Here is a 27,123-nt window from a genome sequence, read left to right on the forward strand (position 1 = left end):
GGAAGAACTATATTAGTAAATATGTACATTAATATCAGGAGAAGTATATTTTGTCATTTATTGACAAATTTTGATTTTATATATTTACTAAAATAGTGTTTTTTGATTTGTTGCCTCAGTAAAACATTGTGCAGTTAGTCTACTTTTCTTACTGTTAAAGCAGTGTTTCTAAACTTTGGTCCTTGTGGCTGTTTGTTTTAGGTTTTCATTGCATTTCCCTGCTCCAAAACATTTGATTCAAATTATGACCTTGTTATCAGATGGCTGTAACATTTAATACCCTTTTGATTATTCAAATAAGGTGTGTTGAAACAGAGATTAGGAGATTAGGGTTGCATCTTGATATAAGTAGGCAAAAAATAATAATTACACTAACTTTCAGGAAATGTGCAAAAGATCTTTTTATGGGAGGAAAGAATGTTATAGTCAGTTATAGTCATTCCTTCAGTAAGGACTGTGGACTCGATAAGAGTGACCCCAGAATCATGTTTGAGCCAGGAGATCAGGGGTCACTTAAGGTTCACATATATGAGATGTATGTGGGAAAGCAAATTTGTGTGTATTGAAATGATGACATGTGTGCATTTCATTGTGGGTGTGTCCCAGGAAAGAGCTTTATGAAGGAACATGTATGGTACCATGATGCAATTGTATTCCTAGTCAAAGTCAAATTTCGGAAATGTGATTTTCACCTCTGTTTCATAAAGTAAAACACATAATAGTAGTCCATAGCTTTCAGGCATCTTGTTGTTCATAGAGGTGACAAATGAAAGTGAATTAGACTGAACTTATTTGCAAACTTGAAAAAATACTTTTTCTAGAATTTTGAGCTGCAGTTTGTTTTGAATCACTTTGAGTTTATAAACTCCTGATATTTAATATCACTGGGTTTAGTATATTTTTATTCCCCTTGTCACTCTGAAAACAAATGCAAAGCACTTCTTTCTGACAATCCTCCCGCCTCCCCATAGGAATGTCACATGTGGCAGATGCTCCTCCCCTCTGCTCAGAAGTTGAGGGGAAAAAGGGGGTGAAGGGCCATGAAGGAGAAATGTGATTGAGTATGTGGGAGAGGAGTTAGAGGAGGAGAAAGCTGGGAGGTGTGTTGCTCTGCTGCTGCTGGTTAAATCTACTCAAAATAGATGCAGTTTCCTCAGTCCCGCACGGTCAGGAGACTGCTTTGAAACTTTCAGTATTCAACTTTTCTTCCTGTGTCCATGCTGACTCTCAGCCAGGGAGGAGGAGACGCTCTAGTCCTCCCTCAGCTCATCCATTTGTTCTCTGCAGAACCGTATCCCTTTCATGTTTCCTTAAAGACCACAAATTCTGGTGACCCAAGATAGACGACTCCCTGCATCTGCAAGTCAGATGTTTCTCACTGTGAGTTATTTCTACAGCTAAAAATTTGGAGCTGTTCCTGGAATACGTCTGGTGTGTTTCATCCGAGTTAGTACTGTGCCGTCATTGAAAAAATGAAGGCTGAGGTGCTGATATTGTGGGTCGGCTTGACTTTGTGCTGCACCCTGATCTGCGGTCGAGAAGATGTAAAGGAGAACAAATTCGCTGGAGTTCAGGTGAGAGAACCTCAAACACTGACCAAGAATAGGAGACAAGCAGAAGAAGTGGATGCTGAAATGTTAGACAAGCTGACTGAAGTGGTGGAAGACGAAAAGACAAAATCAAAGAAGAAAAAGAAAACACCTGAGGAGATTGAAGCAGGTATGTAAAAGCCCCTAAATACAGGCACTCGAACAACATTCACTATGACTGAATGGATACAATATACAAGATTATTCTTGACCTTTCCTTACCTCTGTTTCCTTACCTCTATGTTTGAGTTTCCAATCATAGCTTGCAGCCAAAACACTCAGGATAAACAGACAGGAAAGGCTGCAATCAGCCTTTGAGGAAGGAACATTTAGTTTGGTTTTCCTATACTTTCTTTATAAGCTAGGGAATTTGGATGAAAATATCTCTGTGACTAAGGAATGATGGGGCAGAAACTTGCAGTGATTCAGTTGGTGGTCTGACATTTTCTTGGCAGTGTGACCGCAATGTTGCTTACATGACCTGATTTTTCTGCCAGGATTACATAGTTAAACATCAGTGTGTTTTGTTCAGCAATAATTATCAGAAAATCAACCTTTATTGTGAGAATGGCATGCCTGCTTAAATTATATCTATAAGAAAGGCACATCTGTGAAAAACACAAAGCATGATAAACTGCAGAAAAATGTCCACTATGATTTTCCACAAGTGAGCAGGCAGGATTTATGAGAGGACCCATTTTCAGTAGCATAGATGCATGTTAACGTTCTGCTGCATGAAGCAAAACCACAAGCACAGCAGCAGAGTTGTTTTTTCATGTGTGGCTGATTTAGGTTAGATAAAAGGCCAACTAACCCAGAGATCCAAAGTGATTTTTCATTTCTCGAATTTTGTTTGACTTGAGACAGCTGTGCCGAGCATGCAAATCTGTATCAGCTGTGATTGACAGTAAAACCTCAACATTCACTCCCAGTTTTTAAGTGAATTGCTCAAGAGAATTTCAGATGCAACTAAGAATGGAGACACTGCTACCATTTTTTATTTGAGGTGGTGGGGGAGGGCTGACTTTATTTCACAGTTTAGCAGTGGAGAGTAGACAGGAAGGAGGAGGCGAGAGCAAAGGAAGAGACACAGCAAAAGCCTGCAGGTTGGACTCAAACCTGGGCTAACGCATTTTGGCATTAAGAACAAAAACCAAACGAAATACCCAAGCACAGGAATTAGGAAGACTAAAGAATTTAAATAGGCTTCACCAGGGTACAGAAACTATACACTACTAGGACATGAAGCTAAAAACACATTGGGGGCTAGGAGACACTATAGGGTGATTGGGGCAGAGAGGATATGCTTGGGAACTGAACTTAATTAGAAAAACAAGACATGTGGGAAGTAAAGGTAAACACTAAGTGCAAGAGACTAATGACTAACAAGGTAAAACACAAAGTAAAGACATAGACAACAGACTCTAACATACAAACTTGAAAACAGGATAAAAGAAAAGTATGAGATGTATCAAAACTGAAAACTCAATGATTTAAATCTCAGCTGTAACAAAAGATTTCAAAAGCTATACTAAAAGTAAGCAGACCTAAGAATAGACTGAAATGTGTAAAGTATTTGCTCACCCATTCAAATCCCTGAATTCAGGTGTTCAGATCACTTCTATAACCTCAGGTGTATATAATCAAGCACCTAGACAGGCAAGGCTGCTTTTACAAACATTTCTAAAAGAATCTCTCACAAGTTCTGAGGAGCTCAGTGAATTCCACAGTCAACTTTTAGTGGTATTATAACAAAAGGGAAGTGATTGGGAAAGACAGAAACTCAGCCATGAAATGGTTGGCCACATAAAATCACAGAAGAAAGTCAACAGATGCTGAGGCTTATAGTACATGGAGAACACCAACTTTCTGTAATGTCAGTCACTACAAACCTCCAAATTCCATGTAGCCTTCAGATGTGCTCAGGAACAGTGCAAATAGAGCTTCATGGGATGGATTTTTATTGCTAAGTAGCTGTATCTGAGCTTTGCATTACCAAGCACAATACAAAGCATCAGATGTTTGGCCATCTGGCAATCTGACAGGCATGTTTGGGTATGGTGGTTGGCACGAGAACTATACCTGTCTGACTGTATTATCCCACAACACAGTGCACAGAGGTCACCAACTTTCTGTAGTGTCAATCACTATAGATCCCCAAACTCCATTTGGCCTTCAGATGAGCTCAAAAACAGTGTGTAGAGAGCTTCATGGAATAGGTTACCATAGCTGAGCAGCTGCATCCAAGCCTTACATCACCAAGCCCAAAGAAAAGCATTGGATGTAGTAGTGTAAAGCACACCACCACTGGAAACTAGAGTAGTGGACATGTGTTTTCCATCTGGCAAGCCGATGAATGAGTCTGGATTTGGTAGTTTCTGGGAGACAGTACTTGTCTGTCTGAAGTGTGCTGAATGTAAAGTTGGGTGAAGGGGGGATTTTGGTGTGGTGTTGTAATTGTGGTGTTGTATTATGTAATTGTGCAGTAATTATGTATAGTAATTATGTTTGGTCTCTTAGTTCCAGTGAAACAAACTCTTAATGTTTCACCATACACTCAAGTTCATATGTGTGTGCAGACAGATGAGCAAATAGGCAATATAGCATATAAAGATAATTAAACAACTAAGACCTAAAAGTAAAATAATACAAAACTCAAAATACTACAACAAAAGAATCCAAAATTCAAACAGTGAAATTAACGGCTGGTGCCCTAGAATGAGACAACTCCCAAAACATGAATGCTTTTACAAGTGGGGGCCACTGGCCCAAACCCTTTCCCCCCCTCACTTTTTTTTCACTGTTTCATTAGTTTTGCGTTTGCCTAGGGTCAGAGTCACTACTGGTAGTATAAAACAACACCTTAACCCTACAGAGGGGGCAGAGGAGCCCCATTTCCTCCAGGAGGTCCCATTAATACATGCCATTGCTAGAACTGTCTCTGAGTACAGTCTTCAAGAACATGGAGGATATTGCAGGAGACAGGCATTTACTCTAGGAGAGCTGGACAGTGCAATATACGATCCTTAACCTCTTAATCCCCAAGCCTAACTGATCTCCTGCCTTTTGCCCCCGTATCAGGGGGCGTTGGGGCTTAAGAGGTTAAGCCATTAGGAGGACCAGTAACTGGTCCTTTGTGCAAAGAGGAACAGAATGTGCACTGCCAAAGTGTGAGCTTCAGGCTGTAATAGACTGGTTGGGTCAACTCATCAATGGTGTGATGTTGTGCACAATCATTCATGACCAAAGTTATTGTGGCTACCTTCACAGTATCAAACCAAAACCAGCCACCCTACAAGGAACAGTGGTACCTAATCCCTACATAAAACCAAAAGACAAAAAAATACATGCTAAACGTAACTCCCGAACTAAGCTCAAACAAAACAAAAGTATACAAAACAAATAAGTAGTTCATCCTTTATGCTTAGGAGATACATAGACAGTGAGGGAATTAGGTTATTTACAAAATACACAAATAGGGGACGAGATAAGATAAGATAAGATAAAGATTTATCTGTTGTCGCTACATTACAGTTTTTTAAATTGCATAAAACTGCAGACAAAAACAGGAACTTTTCTATCTTCTAATTCTGCAAATATTACTTGGAAGAGGTCTTTATTTTGATTAACCCTTTATTGACCACGGGCCCACCGGCAGGCCCATTTTACAGGTAAATTTGAAGGGCCGGTCAATAAAGGGTTAAAGACTGGTAATACTTTAAAATACAGTTAAAATTCTAAAATGCATGTTCTCCTTCATGTTTTCCAAAGCTGTCCAGTGGGCCAGACAGGAGTTTTTGCCATGCGGATTCTGGCCTCCTTGTTCAATCAACCAGGGCTGTAAGAAATGTGTCTGAAAAAAGTTGGGACTGAATCTGAACTGCCTTTGGAATTAAGGTTGTAACAGGTGACACTTTCAGAGAGACTGCAAACACAAAAAAAGATTTAAACTACAAGAGAGAGGAGAGAGTTTGGACACAAGTTCATAACATGCAATAGTGGCATGCACATGTAGAAATCACTGTAGATGTAAAACAAAGGACAAACAGACAGCAACAACAGAAAAGAAGCCTGACTCTCAATATAGTGGAGGCACTGATGGTGGGAAAATGTTTTTACAGGGATCAAAAAGTGGTGGCAATGTTGTCTGAGGGTGAGTAACAGGTTGGCTGTTTGTAAGTACTAGTGGAACTTCAGGAAACATGTCTAGCCGCAGAAACAAGCCACCCTGTGTCGGTGTTGGAGTCTGATGATGCTTATGTAATGAGAGAAAATTAGACACTCAGCCTTGATGTCGCTTTAAAATCCTCTCATCAAAAGACTTCATGTACCTCAACTTCAAAACATCCATTTTATACCTTCAAAGTTTATAAGCAGTTTGTCATCAGAAACTTTAGAGGGTGGAACTCAACACCTCTGCATGATAGAGGTGAAGTAAAGATCAACATAGTTTGAGTCTGGTGGTTCCGACATCATCCTAGCCATCAAGTTACACAACATGTTGTGCTTAGAAGTGAACATAATTTTTTGTTTCGAATTAATGCACCCATCTTCCCTAAAAAAATTCATTAAATTTACCCAATATTTTCATTTAAAAAATATTTATCAGAAAATATCTTGCCAGTTTGGCTTAACATAAAGACTCAGCATGAAACTCTACACAAGTTATATTCAAATAGACATCTACTAACACCTCAAACACTCACTAATTAACATGTTACTTCTACTTATAACTATTACTACTATAACTATTTGTTCTCACCAATTTAATTTAAAATACTTCAAATTCGAATAAGTTATGACTTTAGGTTAAGTTGATAAAAAATAACAACACTTTTAATAAACATTCAGAATTCATATTTAGCAAACAGGTATTTTATTGTTAGCACTGAAAATATTGTTTACCAATTATTTGTAATATAATTTATTTTACTTTGTCTTCATTTTGTGTTGTACAAAATGATAACTTTAGAAACCTCACCCACAAGGGGCTGCTTGAGTGTTTTTCATTGTGCAAGGTAAATATTGTGTATGGCTGTGTTTTAAACCACGCCGTGTTCTCTTCCTAGCCAAGTAGTTCTGGTGTTTAAACCACTGAAACTACTACTTCATTTTTGTTTTAATGAAATAGTTCAAACAACAATAGACAGTAAGTCAAACAGGAAATGAATTGGATCTATATATTGCAAAAAGATTTTCTAATATTAGTTCCTTTGTCATTTTGTCATTTGATTCGCATACACACCTCTTCTCGTAACCTGAGGTCATCGAAAAAAAACCTTTTAGTGGTCCCACACACTCATTTCAGAACTCGAGGGTACTGATCTTTCCAAGCTGTTGCATCCAGACTGTGGAATGCACTTCCTCTATTTCTACAGTGTCTGGACTCGGTGGAGACATTCAAAAAGCAGCTAAAGACGTTTTTATTTCAAAAAGCTTATAATTAGACTAGGGTTTTTATGATGTATTTATGACTGTATTGTGTTCTTGTTACCTCTCTTGTGAAGCACTTTGTGACCTCTGTCTGTGAGAAGTGCTATATAAATAAACTTTTATTTACTTACTTTACATTTACTCTTTCTACTGTCTCTTGATCCCTCTGCAGAGTGCATTTATGTATCTGTTCTGTTGTGCACACTGAACCGTGGTAACTTTCAGAGAAACATGTAGAAGACAATGTTTTTAGCCCCCAGCCAAGGCCTCAGGTCTGAGTGCTTTCTTTTCTTTTTTTTTTCTCCAGCCCTAAGAAACTAATGAGCTCAACAGATTCTGTTTCCGAACTAGCCCAGGATTATGAAACAACCTACCCCTGTCCACAGATATGTAAAAGCTCTCATCTTGTGTGTGTTTGAGTTTTAGCTTGAACATGTTTTACTCTTTTACTAGGAGACAGTTAAAATAAAATGATCTTTGCTGTCAACTAATATGAGCAGACTATAAAGACAAACTAAAGAGAATCATAAGCAAATAAAAGTTCACTAAACACTATAACAATAAAATTGTGCAGAAGAAGTAGCATCACTGCTTTATGTCTCTTTGCTGCATGTAAAGTAGCCTACATGTAAGGCTATATATATATTGGTTTTAAAAATAATGTTAACTGTTGAGTAATAATGTTAACTCATCTCTCTGAAGCCAGGGCAAAGAAGGCAGCAGAGAAGGAGGCCAAAGCAAAGAAGCAGAAAGCCCCCAAACCCACCAAAAAACCCAAACCCCCCAAACCCACGAAGAAACCCAAACCACCGAAACCCACAAAGAAGCCAAAGGTGCCCAAACCCACTAAGAAACCAAAGACGACGACCACAGTGCAGCCAGACATCAGGCAGCCTTATCCAGACAAGGAAGAGGAGAAGAAACTGCTGACTAAGCTGGGCTTGGACACATGTATGTACATTTTAAATATAAAAAAAGGAAATTAAAAATGTAACATCAAATGTAATGGTGTTTTTTTGTTTTTGTTTTTACAATTACTGTTAAATATTATACAATTTATCCATCCATCCATCCATCCATCCATCCATCTTCTTCCGCTTTATCCGGGGCCGGGTCGCGGGGGCAGCAGCCTAAGTAGAGAAGCCCAGACCTCCCTCTCCCCAGCCAACTCCTCCAGCTTATCCGGGGAAACACCAAGACGTTCCCAGACCAGCCGAGAGATATAATCTCTCCAGCGTGTCCTGGATCTGCCCCGGGGCCTCCTCCTGGTGGGACATGCCCGGAACACCTCACCCAGGAGGCGCCCAGGAGGCATCCTTGTCAGATGCCCGAACCACCTCAGCTGGCTCCTTTCGATGTGGAGGAGCAGGGGCTCTACTCTGAGCCCCTCCCAGATGGCTGAACTTCCCACCCTATCTCTAAGGGAGAGGCCAGCCACCCTTCGGAGGAAGCTCATTTCTGCCGCTTGTATCCGCGATCTCGTTCTTTCGGTCACTACCCACAGCTCGTGGCCATAGGTGAGGGTAGGGACGTAGATCGACCGGTAAATTGAGAGCTTCGCTTTTACACTCAGCTCCCTCTTCACCACTATGGACCGGTGCAGCAATCCGTCTGTCGATCTCCGGCTCCCTTCTCCCATCCCTCGCGAACAAGACCCCGAGATACTTGAACTCCTCCACTTGGGGCAGGAACTCATCCCCAACCCGGAGTGGGCACTCCACCCTTTTCTGGCTGAGAACCATGGCCTCAGATTTGGAGGTGCTGATCCTCATTCCCGCTGCTTCACACTCGGCTGCGAACCGTTCCAGTGCAAGCTGGAGGCCATCACCCGATGAAGCCAACAGAACCACATCATCCGCGAAAAGCAGAGATGAGATTCTGAGGCCACCGAAGTGAAAGCCCTCGCCACTTGGCTGCGCCTAGAAATCCTGTCCATAAAAATTATGAACAGAATCGGTATACAATTTATATTTTACAATATTTATATTTAATATAATACTGAGGCGTTTCAAAGGCCAGCAGAGACATAATCTTTTCAGTGTAGAGGAGTGGTAGGTCTGCTGAGTCCATTCCAAATGAATACACTTCTCATCCTATTCCTAAATGATCCCAGCCACCTTTTGAGGAAAACTAATTTCCATTGTAATCTCATTCTTTCAGTCATTACCCAAACGTAGTTATCATAGGTGGCCATACATGGAACGTATATCAACCGGTAAATTGTCAGCTTTGCATTTGTCCTGATCTCTATTTAACACAATAGACCAGTGGTGGCTCATCAATAGGGATGCTAGGGCACCCCACAGTAAAAATAAAAAATATATATATGTATAGATAATTGTGTTTTTAAAGGTCTGCAAATAATTAATTTAATTCTTCTTTAAGAATATGGCAGTGGATGATGTTGCAGATCATCTATAATAAATGTACATAACAAATTACTTATTATGTGCATTTTAAGTACCTGTTATGAATATCAGTGGTTTTAGGTCCGTAAAGTTTATATTGGAGCAAGTTCTTTACTTGGAACTTCCACTGATTGGAGATTATTTGTTAAGATTGCAGCTTTTTAACCCTTTATTTTCATGTTTGTAGCGATTCAACCTGTGACCCCAAAGGAGCGTAGGGGGGAAGAGCCTGTTGAGCCAGACCTGGGTAAGACTTTCACAGGTTATGAACTGGTCCTGGTGGTTGCTCGCGATATAACGTGATAGTTATACATCCAATAGGGGTGGGGGGGAATAACGATTTTAAAACCTTCACCTGTTTAAGTACATGAAGTAAAAGCCTGATTAAAATGTTTACACTAGTTTACATATAATACATATATTGAGTTTTAAAATTTCTTATACAGTAAACTGATCTCTAATTGTGGTCAGAAGTTAACATACAATCTTTTTTTTTTGTATGGATGACTTGCCAAAGACCTGTATTATTTGTAACACAAGTCAATTATATTAGTTAGACACACAGTTCTAATATACTGGACATCTTGGCACTAGTTTTCAACTGCCTGATCAGAAGCAACTGGAGCTGGATAACTTATGTAAGAAACTCTTACATAAGCTGCCTTATTACTTGAAGTTAGAATTATACTACTAATAGTCTTCCTCTTTGTCTTTTCTATACAGATGACATGTTCAAGAAGCCAACATCTCCAACAAAAACCCACAGTGAGCTTGATGTTGACTACTGGCATCCCAGACGTATGTTCCATTAATATTATCTCACTGAGAGTCAGAACTTTCAATCAACCCTTGTATGACAAAGCTTACAAGGTCCAGTGGGAATACAATGACTGTGAAGATGAAAGATTTAAAAAATGGCAGCAAAGGTTTTTGTCACAAATTAATTATTCAATCAAATATGAACTCTTCTCATAGATTATAAAAAATGGCTACAGAAGTGTTAAGTTGTTTTGTTTATTTGAGCTTCTGGATAGGGACCAACTGCAGACTATATACAAATAGACAAAGGATGGCTGTGGTTGTAACCTTTGTGACATCACACATTCACTGACATCTCAACATTTATATTTTGGCCTGAGCCGTGTTGTTTTGCGGAACTAGAAGTGACCATATTTGGACATGAGGTAGAAGGTGCATCCATAAACAGCACTACTTCAATGCACAGACAGGTACCTGCTTATTAACCTGATAATTAGCAAAGTAGCATAAATAGTGCATAAAACACAGGTACAGCAAGCCATATTATTTGATACTTAATGCCATTAAAATATTCTAAAAGTTCAATGAATCAAATTACCAGAGGAAAGGCCTAGCAGACAACTGTCAGCTATGGCTACCTGTATTGGCACACTTAACAAAGCCCCATAACTCTAACTTTGCGTCTTAAAAAAATCCAGATGGGTGAGTTTGTTTGTTATTTTTTAAATTACCCGTACTACAATTGTTGTGAAGGAGGAAACTATCATAGGTAGTTTTGTTTGTTTTGGGTTATTTTACAATGTGACTATAGATATCCATCAATACATTTTTTTTATATCAGTATATAATGATATATTATAATTAAAAAGAGCACTACCCCCGTAGAGCAAGGTCTATGCTAAAATGTCGATGCTTTATGATGTTTTTATTACAATATGATTGCATCAGCCAATTATGGCATCATTATGATGTTGCAGGGCATTGTATTGTATTGTGTTGTACAGCTCTATCAGGGCTGAACAAGGACAACAAAACTGGGCGCCTGGGATTTTTGGTCCAGGCAGCCCACAATGATCAGTCAAAACAGCCTAGACGGTTCATTAAATTACTTTAGTTCATTAAAGTAATGACAATGCTGAGAGATACTATCATCCCACCGAAAACAGATTATGGGTTCGAAGGTTAGGTTAATTTGTAATTCTAAATTGGCTATAGATGTGAATATGTCAACAAATGGTTGTGGTCTATGTTTAGCTCTGCAACAGACTTGTGACATGTCATCTTGCTCTATGAGAGCTGGGATAGGCACCAGCTATCCAAATGAGCAGAAGAGAATGGATGGATGGAATATAAAACACAGTTTATTTTTAGGTCCAGGTGATAATGGATGAATTCATGCGATTGCCTCTCTTGACTGAACCACAATTAAGATATATTTCATATTTCAAGTTCAGATATAATAAAGAATGGGCGTTTGAGAATTTAAAAGAAGGGAACTTAGAGATAACCCACAAAAGTTGATTCTGTCTGTCCAGTTGAACAGAATGATGCATGCTCAATCAGTCCTTTGCATGACTGAGCATGCATCAAGACAACTTAGAATTAAGTTCAAATCCATTCTGATGGGAGTTTTTCTCCATCAATATTTCCACAGTAACATGGACCTTTTGTTCTGATTAAGATGTTTTCATTTTGTTTTAAAGTTTTTATCATCTTCCAGCTCAAACAATAATGTCTGATTGCTATGTTCATAGCAGATGAGGTGCCTGGCAGATATCCTGATACGAAGAAAGAAGTCACAACCCCTGAGGTCATCATGTACATACCAGGTATACAATGTCATACAGTGTAGGGCTGTGTTAATGGCAATGTGTCATTTCTTTTATTTGTTTTGGGGTTTTTTGGTAGAATTCAGACTATACAGTCAAACTCTGAGCACCAATGATATTTCTGTTTCTCATATGATTCAGATTGATTTGGGGAAATTTACTGCAACTGATAAAAGCTTAAAAGGTAGTCTCACTTAAGCCTTGTCCATATGTAAAAAGATGCCCTCATTGCTATTGACCACTCAAGGCTCGAGATTCATCAGTTACTGTCTGATGTATTTACCACATGTCCTATTTCAATCATGTCAAGTTAAGTATTCAAGTAGAGTTTTATGATGATATTTACAAAATATCGTCCTCCTGGATTAAAGGTGCAAACTGTAAAAATAAAATGAACGGATAAAAATGAAAAAATTCAAATATAGATATATATAACTTTACAGAAATAAGATAAACTAAGAATACGTACAACAGTATTGTACTTGAATAGAAATAGAGTAAGAAAAGAAAAGAATGAGAATAAATACAATAGTACACAGAATAATTACAATACAGACAGAAACACAATCTCACCGACCTACTCCTCATGCTGCAGAGTCATCTTCTGGATGGAAGAGGAGTAAACAATTGGTGGGAGGGGTCATGCGAGTCAGCCATGATGCTAGTGGCTTTCCGAATGCAATGTGAGGTGTAAATATCCTGTAGACTGGGTAGAGAGCTGCCAATAATGCACTCAGTGATCCGCACAATCCTCTGGAGGGCCCTGTGGTCTGATGCATGGCAGTTTCCATACCAGACTGTGATGCAGCTGGTTAGGATGCTCTCTATGGTACCTCTGTAGAAGGTGTTAAGGATGGGTTTGGGGAGGCACACCTTTTTCATTTGTCCTTATTGTCCTTGCACCAAAGCGCCAGCCGGTACACCTCCTCTCTGTATGCCGCATCATCATTGTCCCTGATGAGTCCCACCACTGTGGTGTCATCTGCAAACTTGATAGGACATCAGTCAGCTGGTCAGCACAGGCTGATAGTATATAGATAGATAGATAGATGGATAGATAGATAGATACTAGGGGTGCAACAATACTCGTATCGATATTGAACCGTTTGATACAGTGCTTTCGGTTCGGTACGCATATGTATCAACAATACAAAATTTTTTATTTATTTTATCAACTTTTCTTCTGACGATGCTGTCTGTGTTGAGAGCTCAGTGGATCTGCGTTCGACTTATCCGCCTAGGCTGCCCTGTCGAGCGCAGATCCACTGAGCGCAGCGCAAGCTAGCAAGACAGAAGCTAAACTTGTTGCAACAAAGCAAATTGAACCTCCCCCACCCTCATTCAGATCTGGCCATTGGAACTATTTTGGTCTTCATGTGAAGTATGACCCTGAAGGTAAGCGCGTCATGGACAAAAGTAAAACAGTATGTCGGATGTGCCACGCAATGCTCAATTACATTGGTGGGAACTAGTGCGTTAGCGCAGTTAGCTTGTTAACGTGTTGACGCTGTCCAGCCCCACGCACGGGGCGATCCGCGGTAGCTCGTTAACGGAGATTTGCCGTGTTGTGGCGTTAACGTCATTTCAACGAGATTAACGCTGACAGCACTAGTGGGAACACAACGAATATGACTGCACATTTACGCCGACATCATCCTAGTGCAAAGACAAGTGGAAGCAGACAAAAACAACAAGCACGCATGCTACAAACTTTACCCGAGTCATTTAGACAGCCGTTAGCACATGATTCTCCTTATGGGGACCTGATAGGTTTAATATGCTGCTGAGAATATAGCCCAGAAGAAGCTATAGTATAGCTTTATTTTGGAAAGAGCCATTTCTCTGTAATAAACTCTCTTTTTCCAAAGATGAGTGATTTCTCGATCAGATAGATTTATTACTTTGTTGTTTCAGCAACATTAAATTTAAAAACTGTACTTTTGAGTTCAAATATATATTTATAATTTTAATAAATGACAAATTAAAAAGGCATGAACATTTTTTTGTATCGAAAAAATATCGAACCGTGACACCAAAGTATCCAACCGAACCGAACCGTGAATTTTGTGTATCGTTGCACCCCTAATGCATACATACATACATATAAATACAGATAGATAGATAGTCTGGTCCAGCAGCTTTGTGTTAGTTGACTTTAGCGAGAGTCCTTCTCACACTGGAAAGGACATGGTTGTCTGGCGAGTGGGTGGTTTTCCATGCTGGCTTGTTGTTTTGGGTCTCAAACCTGGCATAGAATCTGTTAAGTGCATCTGGCAGAGAGGTGTCAGTAACACACATACAAACATGGGGCCTTGTAATCCGTGATGGTTTGGATACCCTGCCACATTCACCAAGAAACTCTTGAACAGGCAAAGTGATCACTGACTTTCTTTGAGTACTCGTGCTTTGCTAGCTTGATGCCCCGGGACAGATTGTTTCTTGCCAGTCTGAGCGCCACCTTGTCATTGGCTTTGAAGGCAGCATTCCACGTTTTCAGCAGTTGTGAACGTCTGCTGTAAACCATGGGTTCTGATTAGCACATGTTGTGGCAGTTTTGATGACGGTGACATCTCCAATGCATCTGTCAATGTATCCCGTCACTGCCTCTGCATACTCATTTATGTCTATGTGATAGTCAGTGGTCGCCACTTCTCTGAAGATGCTCCATCCTGTCTGCTCAAAACAGTCCTGCAGGGCTTCAGTAGCTCCCTCTGGCTGTATTCTGACCTGCTTTGTCACAGGCTTTGCTCTCCTCAGCAGTGGCGTACTACTGGCGTGTATACTGGCGTGAGCATTACGGTAATGTGGTTAGACAATCCAATATGGGGGTGAGGGGCTGCTCTGTATCCAGACCTGGTGTTAATGTATACCAAGTAGGGCTGCCACAAACGATTATTTTGATAGTCGACTAGTCACCGATTATTTTTGCGATTAGTCGACTAATCAGATCATCATCCATTGGACGTAAAACATACAGCTTATTGCACCAGCAGCATCTGCTCTTATATAACTATCATTAGCTTACAGCTTTAAGGGTTTAAGGTATGTGCTAACTAAAAATAAAGACAAGATGACAGTTTATTACATTTTAATGAAATTTGCAGATTGTTTCGGTGAAGTTTAATAAACTCCTTGCTATCTAAAATATAACAGGACACCGGAGTATGTTCTCGAGCATCTCACACTTCTGATAATCAGTTGTCTGCTTGACGTTTATTCAGCTGTGTATAAACTGTAACTTTAATCTCAGGCAAACCGATTTACTCAGGAACAAATAAAATACTAAAAAAAGCCAAACAATAACAGTTTTAAGTTGTCTAAGTGACTTATATATGTTTAACCTGAGTAGCGAAAGACTGCGGTGGGTTTGAAAACGATTTGCCGGGAGTCCGGTGTTCTCACGGGCTCTAGTGAGCCTTTCCCCCGGCTAGCTATCGAGCTAGTGGTTAACAGACGTCTCCGAAAACGTCGGAGCGCTTTTGAAAATATGTGGCGTCTTGATAAACTGAGCAGATATTTGAGGTTTACACAGTTACATTCTCGCCTGAAAATATGTTAAACGTTTATTTTGTGAGCCAGAAAGAATAATAAGAGTAATATTAAAACTAACTAGCTGCCGCCATTGTTGGAAACTGAGCTGGGCTGCGCTATGAATTCTGGGACAGAGCTACTTCTTCTTCTTCGGGGTTTAACGGCAGCTGGCATCCTTGTACATGCAGTGCTGCCATCTTCTGTTTCAGTCCGTTATTACACTCTTAAATCCTACTACTGCATCTTTTGTGATCTTACAAAGCTTCAAACGACGCGTCGACTATTAAATCAGTCGTCGACGATTTTGATAGTCGACGTAATCGTGACTAGTCGACTAATCGTGGCAGCCCTAATACCAAGTCCAGTATATTCGGCCTCACACAGCTCCTGTAGCGCCTCCTTAGCATCAGGATCAGGAGGAACGTACACTGCCACAATAACAATGATACTAAAGTCCTTCAGCAAATCATCAAACAGTCAGCAGTATCTTTAACTCTCACAGGTAATTGCCTCAATGACTCATCTCAAAGTTGGGAAAGTTTAAAGTGAGACCCTCCCACTTTGCTTCACTAACATCTCAGCTGTTGTCATTACAACTGGCTAACTGGCTTTCTAGTGAATGTTCAGCAGACTTGAGGTCATGTGACTGTGGAGATAAGTTGATGAGAGTCACTACAATTTGGCCTCCTTTGGTCTGCAATTGTTTTGCTGTTTTTTTTGAATTTTTTATTTGGTGATGCAGAAACAAAAGACTCCAGCTGAAATCAGATCTTTGCATCTCTTTCAGAGGAATCCACCACCGTTCCATATATTGGAGCCTGGTATGAAGAATATGACTACACTGATTGTACGTCTGTTTGCCACAAATAACTAATGAAGTGTAATATATAACATACACTGCAGCTCTTCATCATGACAGTAAGATAATTTTTTACTTTTTGATTCCCTGACAACAGTGGCAGCTAAAAAACAAGAAGAAGAGGAGGAGAGAGCTCTAAAAGAAAAGGCAGAAAAAGGTTTATATTTATTGTTTGTTTTTTTACATTGATAAACATCAGAACTTTAACATCATCATGTTGTAAGCCTTTACCACAAACCCCCAGAAGAATATTAAAATTATACATTTCTTTTTCACTCTGTTTACATGTTCAATAGTAACAATACTTCATCACGGCCTTCTGTTTTTGTTTTTTAATTAAGAAACGAAAAAATAAAAAGTATAAAACCTGCCTCATGATAAAATATGGAAATAGTATTACAACAGCTCCATCAAAAGTGATACAAGTAACTGTCCTCTTTATTGTACAACAGAGCAAATTAAAACATTTACTCTAAACTGTTTAAAGATTAAGCTAGAGGATATGCTTCGTTTTTGAAGTGTTTTTAAATGACTTACATCTTGCTGGTTTTGCTCTTTTTATTTGAAATCTTGGCAGAAAAAAATGTAGCGTGACACTATTATTCTTACACCATCAGTGGTTTATTTTTAATGAGAAAATAAATAATGAACTAGAATTCCAACAGCTGCCACAGTATCCTGTTGTGCATAGTTATGTAAAGCTCTGGGACTATTTAGGAGATATTATGGTGATATCAAAAGATGCAGAAGAGGGTGACTGAAAGGATCAGTTTGATAACAGAGTTTTACAGAACAATTTCCTGTAAAATCCAATGAAATGTAAAGGAAATTTACTCCTGATTACAAACTTAAACGCCCTGTATTTTAAAGTAAAAACAAATAATGCAACACAAGTGGAAATGAAGGTGCATATTACGAGCACATGTGGAAATAGTTTGTGTGGTGGCGGTGGTGGGCTTGAAAGCAAGTCCCTTTTTCTGACATTTACTATTTTTTTATTATGCTCTGAAAGCCGAAAGACTGAGGAAAAAGTGGGAGGAGGAGGAAGAGGAGAGACGTAAGCAGATTTCAGTGCCAGCTGAACCAAAAAGTAAGAGAGTCTCTCTGTTTTGTTCACTATTTTTTTAGTTTTAAACATTCACAGTAAAGACAGAGATTAAGATAATATTAATAATAATAATAAGATCTGTAAAAAAAACAATCAGCCTTATATTGAACTACAACATTTCTTTTACACTATGTGTCTTTTATAATGTCTCTCAGCAACATTTGTTACACAGATTTTGTTGGTGTGTGCTCTGATTTCCCTCCCAGAATGTCCTCCTCTGGGCTTGGAGTCTCACCGGGTAGAAGATGACCAGCTGTTAGCTTCCTCTCAGTCTCATCATGGGTTCTCAGCTCAGAGGGGGCGCCTTAACATGCAGGTATACTCTAAATTCAGAACTTCCTTATCCGTATTGGCCCACAACTGATTTTCAGAAAAATCAACACAAAGTGTACTGGCCTTCACAGAAAGGACCAAGAACCTTTCAGATGAAAATATAAAACCAAGTCACCTGAAAATTGGTAGAAAATTACAAGTTATAGTGATTTTAGTTACCGTCCTACCGTCATAAATAGACATGATATGTAGCTACTGTGTTTATGGCAGCTGCATTGAAGCACAAGAGTCAACCACTGACTAAAGCACTGTGGGGAATTTTTCACTACTTGGGAGTGGGGAATGACATGCTTTTGGAGTTAGCCTTAAGCTCCCTTTAGAGGAACTTAATTTTCCAGCCCTGGAGATTTCCACTTGTTATCCCGATGCCTCAACAGAGTGCAACACAAAGGATAATTTCATTTTGGTGTAATTTCCGTTAGGCAGCATGGTGGTGCAGTGGTAAGGATGGTTGCCTTATAGCAAAAAGGTTAGGAGTTTGACTCCACCATCTGACTGGGGTTTTTCTGTGTGGCGTGTGCATGTTCTCCCGTGGTTGCATGTGTTCTCTCCAGGTACTCCAGCTTCCTCCCACATTTTTAAAACACACAGTTAGTTGGGTTAGGTTAACTGGGGATTCTAAAATGCCCATAGGTGTGAGTGGTTGTCTGTCACTCTGTGTTAGCTCTCCGAAAGACTGGCAACCTCTCCAGGGTGTACCCTGCTTCTTGCTCTCTGGTGGGTAGGATAATCTCCAGCACCCCCCATGACCCTGATAAGGACAATGGATGGATCTTAATTTCATTTAATGAAACTATCTGTGTCATCGTAACTCTCCACTTCTGCTGCAGAGATTCGGGGAAACAAAGAGTGCACAAAACTGCATGATGCTTTCAGTTAAAACAAAACAACAAAAAAACATTCTTTTGTGAATCATCATGTTTTTATTCTCAGGACTAACAGAAAAAGCAAGCAAAATAATACATAAAAGGTGCACACTGGGACTAATTTCACTCTGTCCCCCATAAAGATGGTATTTGATGACTTCACCCTTAATTAAGAAGTTTTGCACCTCAGTATAAGTCAATAAAGACAACCATTAGAATAGTTTCCAGGTTTTTCCAAAGGTAGCTGCATGGACAGAGACAACCCTTACAAACTTCCAATGTGCACTGAACCATTTTGTCCTATGAGAGGGCCTGAAATATGACAGAAACCTCTCAGTTGAGAAAAGAGCTTCAATGATTACTCCTCGTAGGCTTTCAAGAGTTATTCCATCATTTCATCGGGAAAACAATGTATTTTCAGCTCTCTGTGTGGTTGTGTACAGGGCTCTGATAATGATGAAGACCTGTATGGTGGTGCATGGTGCGCAGAGTCAGAGGAGCGAGACCACTGGTTTCAAGTTGATGCCCGCCGAGAGGTGGAGTTTACCGGGGTCATCACCCAGGGAAGAAACTCTGAGCTACAGTGAGTCCTACTCCATCTCCACATAATAAAACCTTGCACAAGTGCTGCTGTGTTTCATTAAAGTCAGTACTCAGTAATTTATTTTGTTTTAATCCTAGTGAGGATTTTGTGTCATCCTACTTTGTGGCCTTCAGCAACGACAGCAGCGACTGGACTTTACTACATGATGGCTACGCTGAATGGGTGATTGAGCCACAACTAATTCTGAAAATGTTTTCGTAACAGTGAATTACACCTTTACACCTTCTCATTTCCTTCCCCTGTGATTCTCTCCGGCAGTTGTTCTATGGCAATGTGGATAAGGAAACACCCGTGATGAGTCAGTTTGCTACACCAGTGGTGGCGCGTTACATCCGTATTCTGCCTCAAAGCTGGAATGGCAGCCTATGTCTCAGAGCTGAGATCCTAGCTTGTCAGCTACCCAGTTAGTATTTTTTTTAAATAGTAACATTTTAAATTAAAATGTCAGACAAAACAAAGATTTAGTATGCATTAACTTGGATTCTATTATTGTCAAGTCAAAGTGCTGTGTGGCAGGCAGGAGGAAAGACCCAAATGCAGGACTCACAGATTGAATGATAAACTTAAAGCTCAGCTTTATTTGCTAGAAAATTTTTTCTAGAAAGTAAAACTAGGAAACATGAACTAGGAAAACTAAACCAGAAACAAGCAACGAGAATTTCACTGGGAGCATGAGGGAGAAACACAACACAAAGGGATTGTGTACGACCCAACAGAAAGAGGGGAAGACTGAGGATTAAAATACTCATCGGGTAATCAGGGAACGGGAGACAGGAGAAACACACAGCTGGAACTAATTAGGTAGGACGAGACAAGAGAAGCAAAACTAAACATACTAACAAAGCACACAAGACTATCAAAGTAAAACAGAAAATAAGACAAGCACGCACAGACACGGAGTCAGAGACACGAGCTTAACACTACGACAGACATGGCAACAGAGGGAACATAGAGACGAGGGACCAGGACAGGCACAGAGGCATGGACTAGACACTGAACAGAGGGAGCACGAAATCTAAACCTAAGAACTAAACTACTAACAAGAATTCAACTGAAACATAGGATAATAATAATCAAAATAGCACAACTAGTGAATCAGAACATAAACCATAATACAGAATAATACCAAAACACAAAAAACTCGAAATGCTGGGTCAAAATGACCCAGAACGGTGACAATTATGGCTTGTTTTTACTGCTAATCCTCAAGGGTCAAATACTTTTCCCCCTGTCACGGGATGTAATATCTCAACAAATAAATAACTAAATCTTTGATTCTTTAAAGAGCTTTTTAACTTTATATCTACTTTTAGTAGCTGTGTGAAAATTAATGTTTGAGGGTATATTTATGCAGAAATACATCAGTCTTAACATGTTCACAGACTTTTCACTTCATTTCTAGAAACTTGAAGTTTTCCAACCTTATGAGTCATGGTTTTTTCATTCCATAATGCAGTATGTCACCTCATACTGGAAGGGGGGAAACAAGAAAAAAATTGTTCTTTTGCCAAAGTAAGAATGGTTTCTCCCAAGAGTGGAAATACACAAAAGTCTGTTTCAGAATCATAGCATGAACCTCCTAACCGTGGTCCTTAAGTGTGCTACATAAGTGCAATACAAGATAACTGCTTGTATTGCCATTAGCTTTAGGAAAGACACAACAATAACATCCACTCAGCAGTTGAATGTTTTGACTGCAAAATATTGGTACTTACTCATAAGCTTGTATTTTAAATAGAAATATTAGGGTTTTTACTTTGTTATCTATCTGACAACCGAGGTTTAGGTTACTTTGAAGATCAAAATTTAAACATGCAGGTAAGTCAAAATAAGATGGTTTGCTGTGGATTACTTCATGGGGTATGAATTTAAAACGATCTAAAGCTTCAGAATGTAACAAAATACCTCAGCCATTACGAGTGTTTTTATCAAGATGCGCTGTACAGCAGGCAGGTTTTGGACCTAGTATCCAGGATTTGAGAGGCAAAATGGGCAAAACTAAAACCCTAAAAAACATATATATGAACATACCGAAAGTAAACAAAACTCAAAACCCTGGGTCCTAAAACCAGGGGTCCTAACTGTGATGGAATTTTCTGTTAATAAAGTCTGCAACGCGATCAGCTGTGGCCAAGTTTTTTTAATTACTGCATGCAGCAGAGCTAACACACATCAAACATCACAGCTCCACAGTGATGAGAGGTCTGTCACTGGGACGTCTCAGCTCCTCTTTTATACATTCACATACAACTCCTGCATTGCTACAGTTATAACAGCTTCCTGTCTCAACCCCCGCTGTTGCTGGGCAGGGAGCGACTTCTACTATCTTTCTCTAAGCACCTGGCACTGGCCTCCCTGGGAATTTTCATACAGTCAGCAGATAACATAGTTAAGCAGGCTACACCAGGTCATATTGACCCATACGTCCTTCACCTAAGAAATAAAAGGCTATCCAAAATTCTACAGTGAATTTCTAACCACCTAAATCTTAATGTGAGAATAAACTAGAATTTTGCCATAACATAACAGTCTTATTCCATCACCTAGGAGTACTTAATTCTTAAAGGCTGACTTTAAAATGGATCTGTTCTCCCCATTTCTACCTCCATAATTTGTGTTCTATTTTATATGATTCTTGATTTAAAATCGTATACTAGGATTGGTACAGCAAAGAAGCCACACCACCATTAAGCCAGATTTCCTCTGATAGGCTGTCCTTCCCAAACAGAAGATGTAAACTTCAAGTGGGTGGACAGGGTTTCCATGCTCACAACCAGAGCCTGAAATGACTGTATTAGGATATCTGTACTCACTGATATCATACAGAGGATAGAAAAAATATCTAAAACAGAGTGTTTTAATTCCCAACGATTACTTGTGCCTACACTGGACCTGTTAAACATTTTTGTTTATAAGCATATTAGGTACCCTTAAATAAATTACAAATGCATAACTAATAGTTAAAGTGGAGTAGTGTACTTGAAACTGAAACTGAAATTAAAAACTTCTGCTTAGTAAAATATCTCCTTCCCACTCTGCTAGTCTCTGTGCCAACTTTTTCAGGAAGCCACCACAGTGAGAATGAGGTCAACCCATCCGATGACCTGGACTTCAGACACCACAACTACAAGGAGATGAGACAGGTCTGTTTCTCACTTGGGACACTATCAGTCTACTCCACAATGCAACATTTCAACCTTTCCTCTCTAGCAGTATGCCAAAACCTACAAAAGCAATAATGTTGCAGCTACCATCCATAAATGTGTTTTTCCTTCCCTCTTCTAGATGATGAAGGTAATAAATGAGGAATGTCCCAACATCACCAGGATCTACAACATTGGAAAAAGCTCCCAGGGCCTGAAAATGTATGCCATGGAAATCTCTGATAACCCCGGGGAGCATGAGCCTGGTAGAGAGATCTATAATATTTTTACTTAAGTGTAATTCTCTCAGCTTGAAGCTCATCTTAGAATTGCATAATTTACACAGATTATGGTTCACCGTGAGACACAGATCTGAGTGTCATTACACTTTTTGCTGGCAAAGTAACATTTTGTTTTTTTGACTTGTAGACACTGCATGATGTCTGTCATTTAATGTACATGTATAACGATTTGCATCTTTACAGAGCAATGTAAATAGGTTTTATCACATTCAAGTGGCTCTTAGTCCAGAAAATAAATTAGTTGCGTTAATATGTTGTCTTTTTGTTTAGGTGAACCAGAATTTCGTTACACAGCTGGCCTCCATGGTAACGAGGCACTTGGACGAGAGCTCCTCCTGCTGCTTATGCAGTTTCTATGTAAAGAATACAATGATGACAACCCAAGAGTGCGTCGCCTGGTGGACGGTGTTAGAATACACTTGGTGCCCTCACTGAACCCGGATGCTTACGAGCTGGCCTACGAGATGGTACAATCAAAGGCTGCAAACTTTGTTTAGTGGCACATACCGCAGACAAAATGGAGAAAAGTGAAGCAATTGTAAAAGTGCCTTAAACCTACAAACTTTAATGTTCAACAAGGTTGCAAAAAAGGTCGAGCAGTCTGTGGAGAACAACCCTCGGTTCCATCAACTCATAGCTTATAGATACCATTTTTAGTGCAGAAGGACAATAAAATAGGTAACATTGTAAGTCAGGCCTTACTTCTCACTGACAAGTCGCTACCATATGAATATCTAATATCTGCCAGTTTCATTGCTAAAAACAAATGCTAAAGGCTTAAAAATCCTAAGCTCAAGGTTTCATCAACAAGATTTCCCAAACCAGTATGATACATCACGATGCCTGTGTCCGCCTTTTAAAGTAACAGTGGCTATATAAACATCTTTTTGTTTACAGAGCCATAATCAGTATGACATTTTTGATCCAAATTTAGTATCTCATACCAGAATTTCTAATTTCTTAAATTAGTTACATTAGTTTAGAATACAGTATTTAATGTTTTTTAATTAAGGTGTTTTCTACAAATCTTGCATTTATAAAAGGAATTTTGTTACTTCGTCTCATGTCTGAGCCTACTTGTCTTCACCACAAGTGACAGATTTTTCAAAACTCTGTAGAAAAATTATTTAGAGATCTCAGAGAGCATGAATGACCTAACACCATCCTCACTCCTGCAGGGATCAGAGATGGGAAACTGGGCCCTGGGCCACTGGACTGAAGAAGGTTATGACATCTTCCAGAATTTCCCAGATCTAAACAGCATCTTGTGGGGAGCTGAAGACAGAGGCTGGGTGCCTCGTATAGTGCCTAATCATCACATCCCCCTTCCAGAAAACATTTTGAATGGCTCTGTGAGTTTGTTTACTGTCCTTTGGGATGTTATATATATACATATATATATATATATGGATAGATAGGTAGGTAGGTGTGTGTGTGTGTGTGTGTGTGTATTTTAATCAATCTATATCTCTTTTAGCTTGCAGTTGAGACAAAAGCTGTAATTTCCTGGATGGAGCGCAACCCTTTTGTTCTGGGAGCTAATTTGCAAGGAGGCGAAAAACTGGTCACATATCCTTTTGACATGCAGCGCCCACCAATTTCTGTATGGCTATTTTACTAAGAACACCTAACAAAAGCACTCTTCGGCAGCTGTACACTTATATAATAACTCTATGCTGTCTTAATGTTTAAGCTAACTGACAACCGTCGTTGGAGAAATAATGCAGAAATGAACGAGGACACCTGGGCTCGTATTCAGCGCCAGAATGAGGGTGCTCTGAGGGAGACTCCCGACGACGCCATGTTTCGGTGGTTGGCAATGTCATATGCCCACAGCCATCTAACCATGACAGAGACCTACCGAGGTTCCTGCCATGGAGATGATATCACTGGAGGACAGGGGATCACTAACAGAGCCAGCTGGAAGCCAGTGGTGGGAAGTAAGTGTTAACATGACACAGCAAAAAGGTCGTAAATTAAAAATATTTCAGTCAAGACCATTAAGGGGTCTTTCTGTCTCAAATCATCACCTTAGAACATCTCCTGATCGACCATCTCCTGTTTGCATGAAAAGTTTATGGTCCAAAGTTTGACCATTTATAATTTTACAATATTGCTGGAAAATGTACATTTTTTATGTGTCTTTCCTAATTTCTTACCATCATTGTGATGGTAAGAAAAACCAGTGAAAATGTCATGTCAAATGTCAAATGTCTTTATTAATTTGACAATCATTATAAATGTTTAGGGTTTCTGTCATTTTGTATTAAATTTGTTATGCAAATCAGAAACAGTGGACCAGAATTCTATCACAAGATTTATCCTTAAATATCAAGGTTATCAAAAGGCTATTTTTCTGTTTCTCCAAAAATGGACAAATAAAATCATCTAAATAGCCAGATGATATTACAACTGAAGGAGAAAATTTCCTCTAAAACACAATCTCCTCCACAGGTATGAATGACTTCAGCTACCTGCACACAAACTGCTTCGAGCTCTCCATCTTCTTGGGCTGTGATAAGTTTCCCCATGAGAGTGAATTGCCTCTTGAGTGGGAGAACAACCGTGAGGCTTTGTTGTCCTTTATTGAACAAGTGAGAATTTTATTTCATTATATTTAGTTAAAAATTATATTTTCATGTCAGTTGCTTAACTGCTTTAGTGCTAGCTGAACACAAGCTTTTGTCACGAAAAGTCTTGTACATAGCAGCCTTGATATGTCATTGACAAACGTGGAAATTAATATGTCTGCAGTTTTCTACATGTGAAATTTCCTTAAGATTCACTGGGATGTACTTTTTTTGTGCAGGTACATCGTGGAATAAAGGGTATTGTGAGGGATATAGATGGAAATCCACTTCCCAACGCCACAATATCTGTTGAGGGGATACGGCATGATGTTAAAACTGGTAAACTATTTTATATAGTGTTTCAGATCATGAAGATCCAGTCATTAGTTTACAGCATTTTTTAACATGACCTTTTTAATGTAACCATTGTATAGCTGTGGGCGGGGATTACTGGCGACTGCTAAATCCTGGGGAGTACAAGGTAACAGCCAAAGCTGATGGCTACACCCCTCAGACACGGCTCTGCATGGTGGGCTATGACTCCGGAGCAACACCCTGCAGTTTCACCTTAACCAAATCCAACTGGGATCGCATCAAGCAAATCATGGCACTCCACGGCAAAAGACCCATTCGACTCATCACCAAAGCGAATGTAGTGAAAACAACTGCAGCCAGCACTGTGGCAGCCCCCAGCATTGATACAGAGCCTGAAAATCCCGCCAACACTCATGACATTGCGCGACGTAGACGGCTCCGGCTGATGCGTATACGGAGGCTGCGTTTGCAGAGGTTACGAGCCAGCCTTAGAACCACCCCTGCGACTACAATGACAACAACCACCACCACAGCATCCACCACTCTACCACCTGAAACCAAGAGAACAACCTCATGGTATGACTCTTGGTTTCCTGTGGATGAATGGTCCACTGAAAACCCATTCGATAGTGTTGTCTTTGACTCAGTGCCCACACAGGACTATCCTTTTGAATACACTATAGACTGATTACTGCACACACAAACCCAGATCTATCTTATAGAAAGTCCTTACTAACCAAATCTGCTGCAAGATCACAGCTTTAAAACAAAACAAAAAAACACACAAAAAAACATCTTTAATGATTTAGCTTGGACAAAATAAGACTTGTTGGCAGCATTGTGTATTGAGGGTTACATTCTTGGGAACAAATATTTCTTGGAGAGAGATAAAGAAGAAATTGAAGTCTCTGCTGAGCAAAGACTACACAGCACACGTTTAATTAGCTCTATGTTAAATTAAACATACAGTATGTTCAATAAGACAGGATTAGGTCTGTCTTCATTTTTTTAATGGCTTCATAGAATCATTTCTGGCTTCAATTAAACTGATTTATTGTACTGCTGAATGCATTGCATTAAAATGACGTTATTTTCTAAATTACTATAGTCTGTGTATTTATTTATAGTTCAAAGAAGGTCTGTAACAGTTTACTCATGGGGAAATGTGCCACAGCCCTAGATGTAGTTATTTATGTAATAATAATGGATTGCATTTATATAGCGCTTTTCTAGACACTCAAAGCGCTTTACAATTTTTCATTCACACACTGGCAAACCATAGTTGTAGCCACAGCTGCCCTGGGGCAGACTGACAGAAGCGAGGCTGCCATATCGCACCATCAGCCCCTCTGGCCAACACCAGTAGGCAGTAGGGTGAAGTGTCTTGCCCAAGGACACAACAACCAGGACAGACAGAGCTGGGGATCGAACCGGCAACCTTCCGGTTATAAGACGAGCTTCCCAACTACCTGAA

At 39.6% G+C, this 27,123-nt stretch overlaps 1 protein-coding gene across 3 annotated transcripts; it reads left to right on the forward strand.

Annotated features, from left to right (window-relative positions):
• Positions 1–1,061: 1,061 nt before the first annotated feature.
• Positions 1,062–26,730, forward strand: aebp1a (AE binding protein 1a). Of its 3 annotated transcripts, none has more exons than XM_063477765.1 (21): positions 1,062–1,719; positions 7,725–7,973; positions 9,618–9,677; positions 10,154–10,228; positions 11,944–12,018; positions 16,337–16,396; positions 16,506–16,565; positions 17,421–17,498; positions 17,723–17,832; positions 19,159–19,298; positions 19,397–19,481; positions 19,578–19,722; positions 22,362–22,462; positions 22,605–22,728; positions 23,035–23,231; positions 23,943–24,116; positions 24,242–24,367; positions 24,458–24,704; positions 25,219–25,358; positions 25,574–25,673; positions 25,769–26,730. In XM_063477765.1, the coding sequence occupies exons 1-21, from the start codon at positions 1,473–1,475 to the stop codon at positions 26,335–26,337; spliced, it is 3,162 nt and encodes a 1,053-aa protein (XP_063333835.1). In that variant the 5' UTR covers positions 1,062–1,472; the 3' UTR covers positions 26,338–26,730. The 3 variants fall into 3 exon arrangements, with proteins under 3 accessions (XP_063333835.1, XP_063333836.1, XP_063333837.1); XM_063477766.2 differs by having other exon boundaries at positions 11,947–12,018; XM_063477767.1 differs by having other exon boundaries at positions 1,063–1,719; positions 22,383–22,462; positions 25,769–26,729.
• Positions 26,731–27,123: the final 393 nt, after the last annotated feature.

The sequence above is a fragment of the Pelmatolapia mariae genome, linkage group LG7 (assembly GCF_036321145.2).
Source record: "Pelmatolapia mariae isolate MD_Pm_ZW linkage group LG7, Pm_UMD_F_2, whole genome shotgun sequence".
In the NCBI taxonomy this organism is placed as follows: Eukaryota; Metazoa; Chordata; class Actinopteri; order Cichliformes; family Cichlidae; genus Pelmatolapia; species Pelmatolapia mariae.

What these genes read in the sequence shown, in the direction of transcription:
- aebp1a (XM_063477765.1), top strand. Translation starts at nt 1,473, where the DNA reads ATGAAGGCTGAGGTGCTGATATTGTGGGTCGGCTTGACTTTGTGCTGC. An exon ending in TAAGCTGGGCTTGGACACAT is followed by an intron (nt 7,974 to 9,617) that starts GTATGTACATTT and finishes TCATGTTTGTAG; the next exon opens with CGATTCAACCTGTGACCCCA. An exon ending in CCCCGGGGAGCATGAGCCTG is followed by an intron (nt 22,729 to 23,034) that starts GTAGAGAGATCT and finishes CTTTTTGTTTAG; the next exon opens with GTGAACCAGAATTTCGTTAC.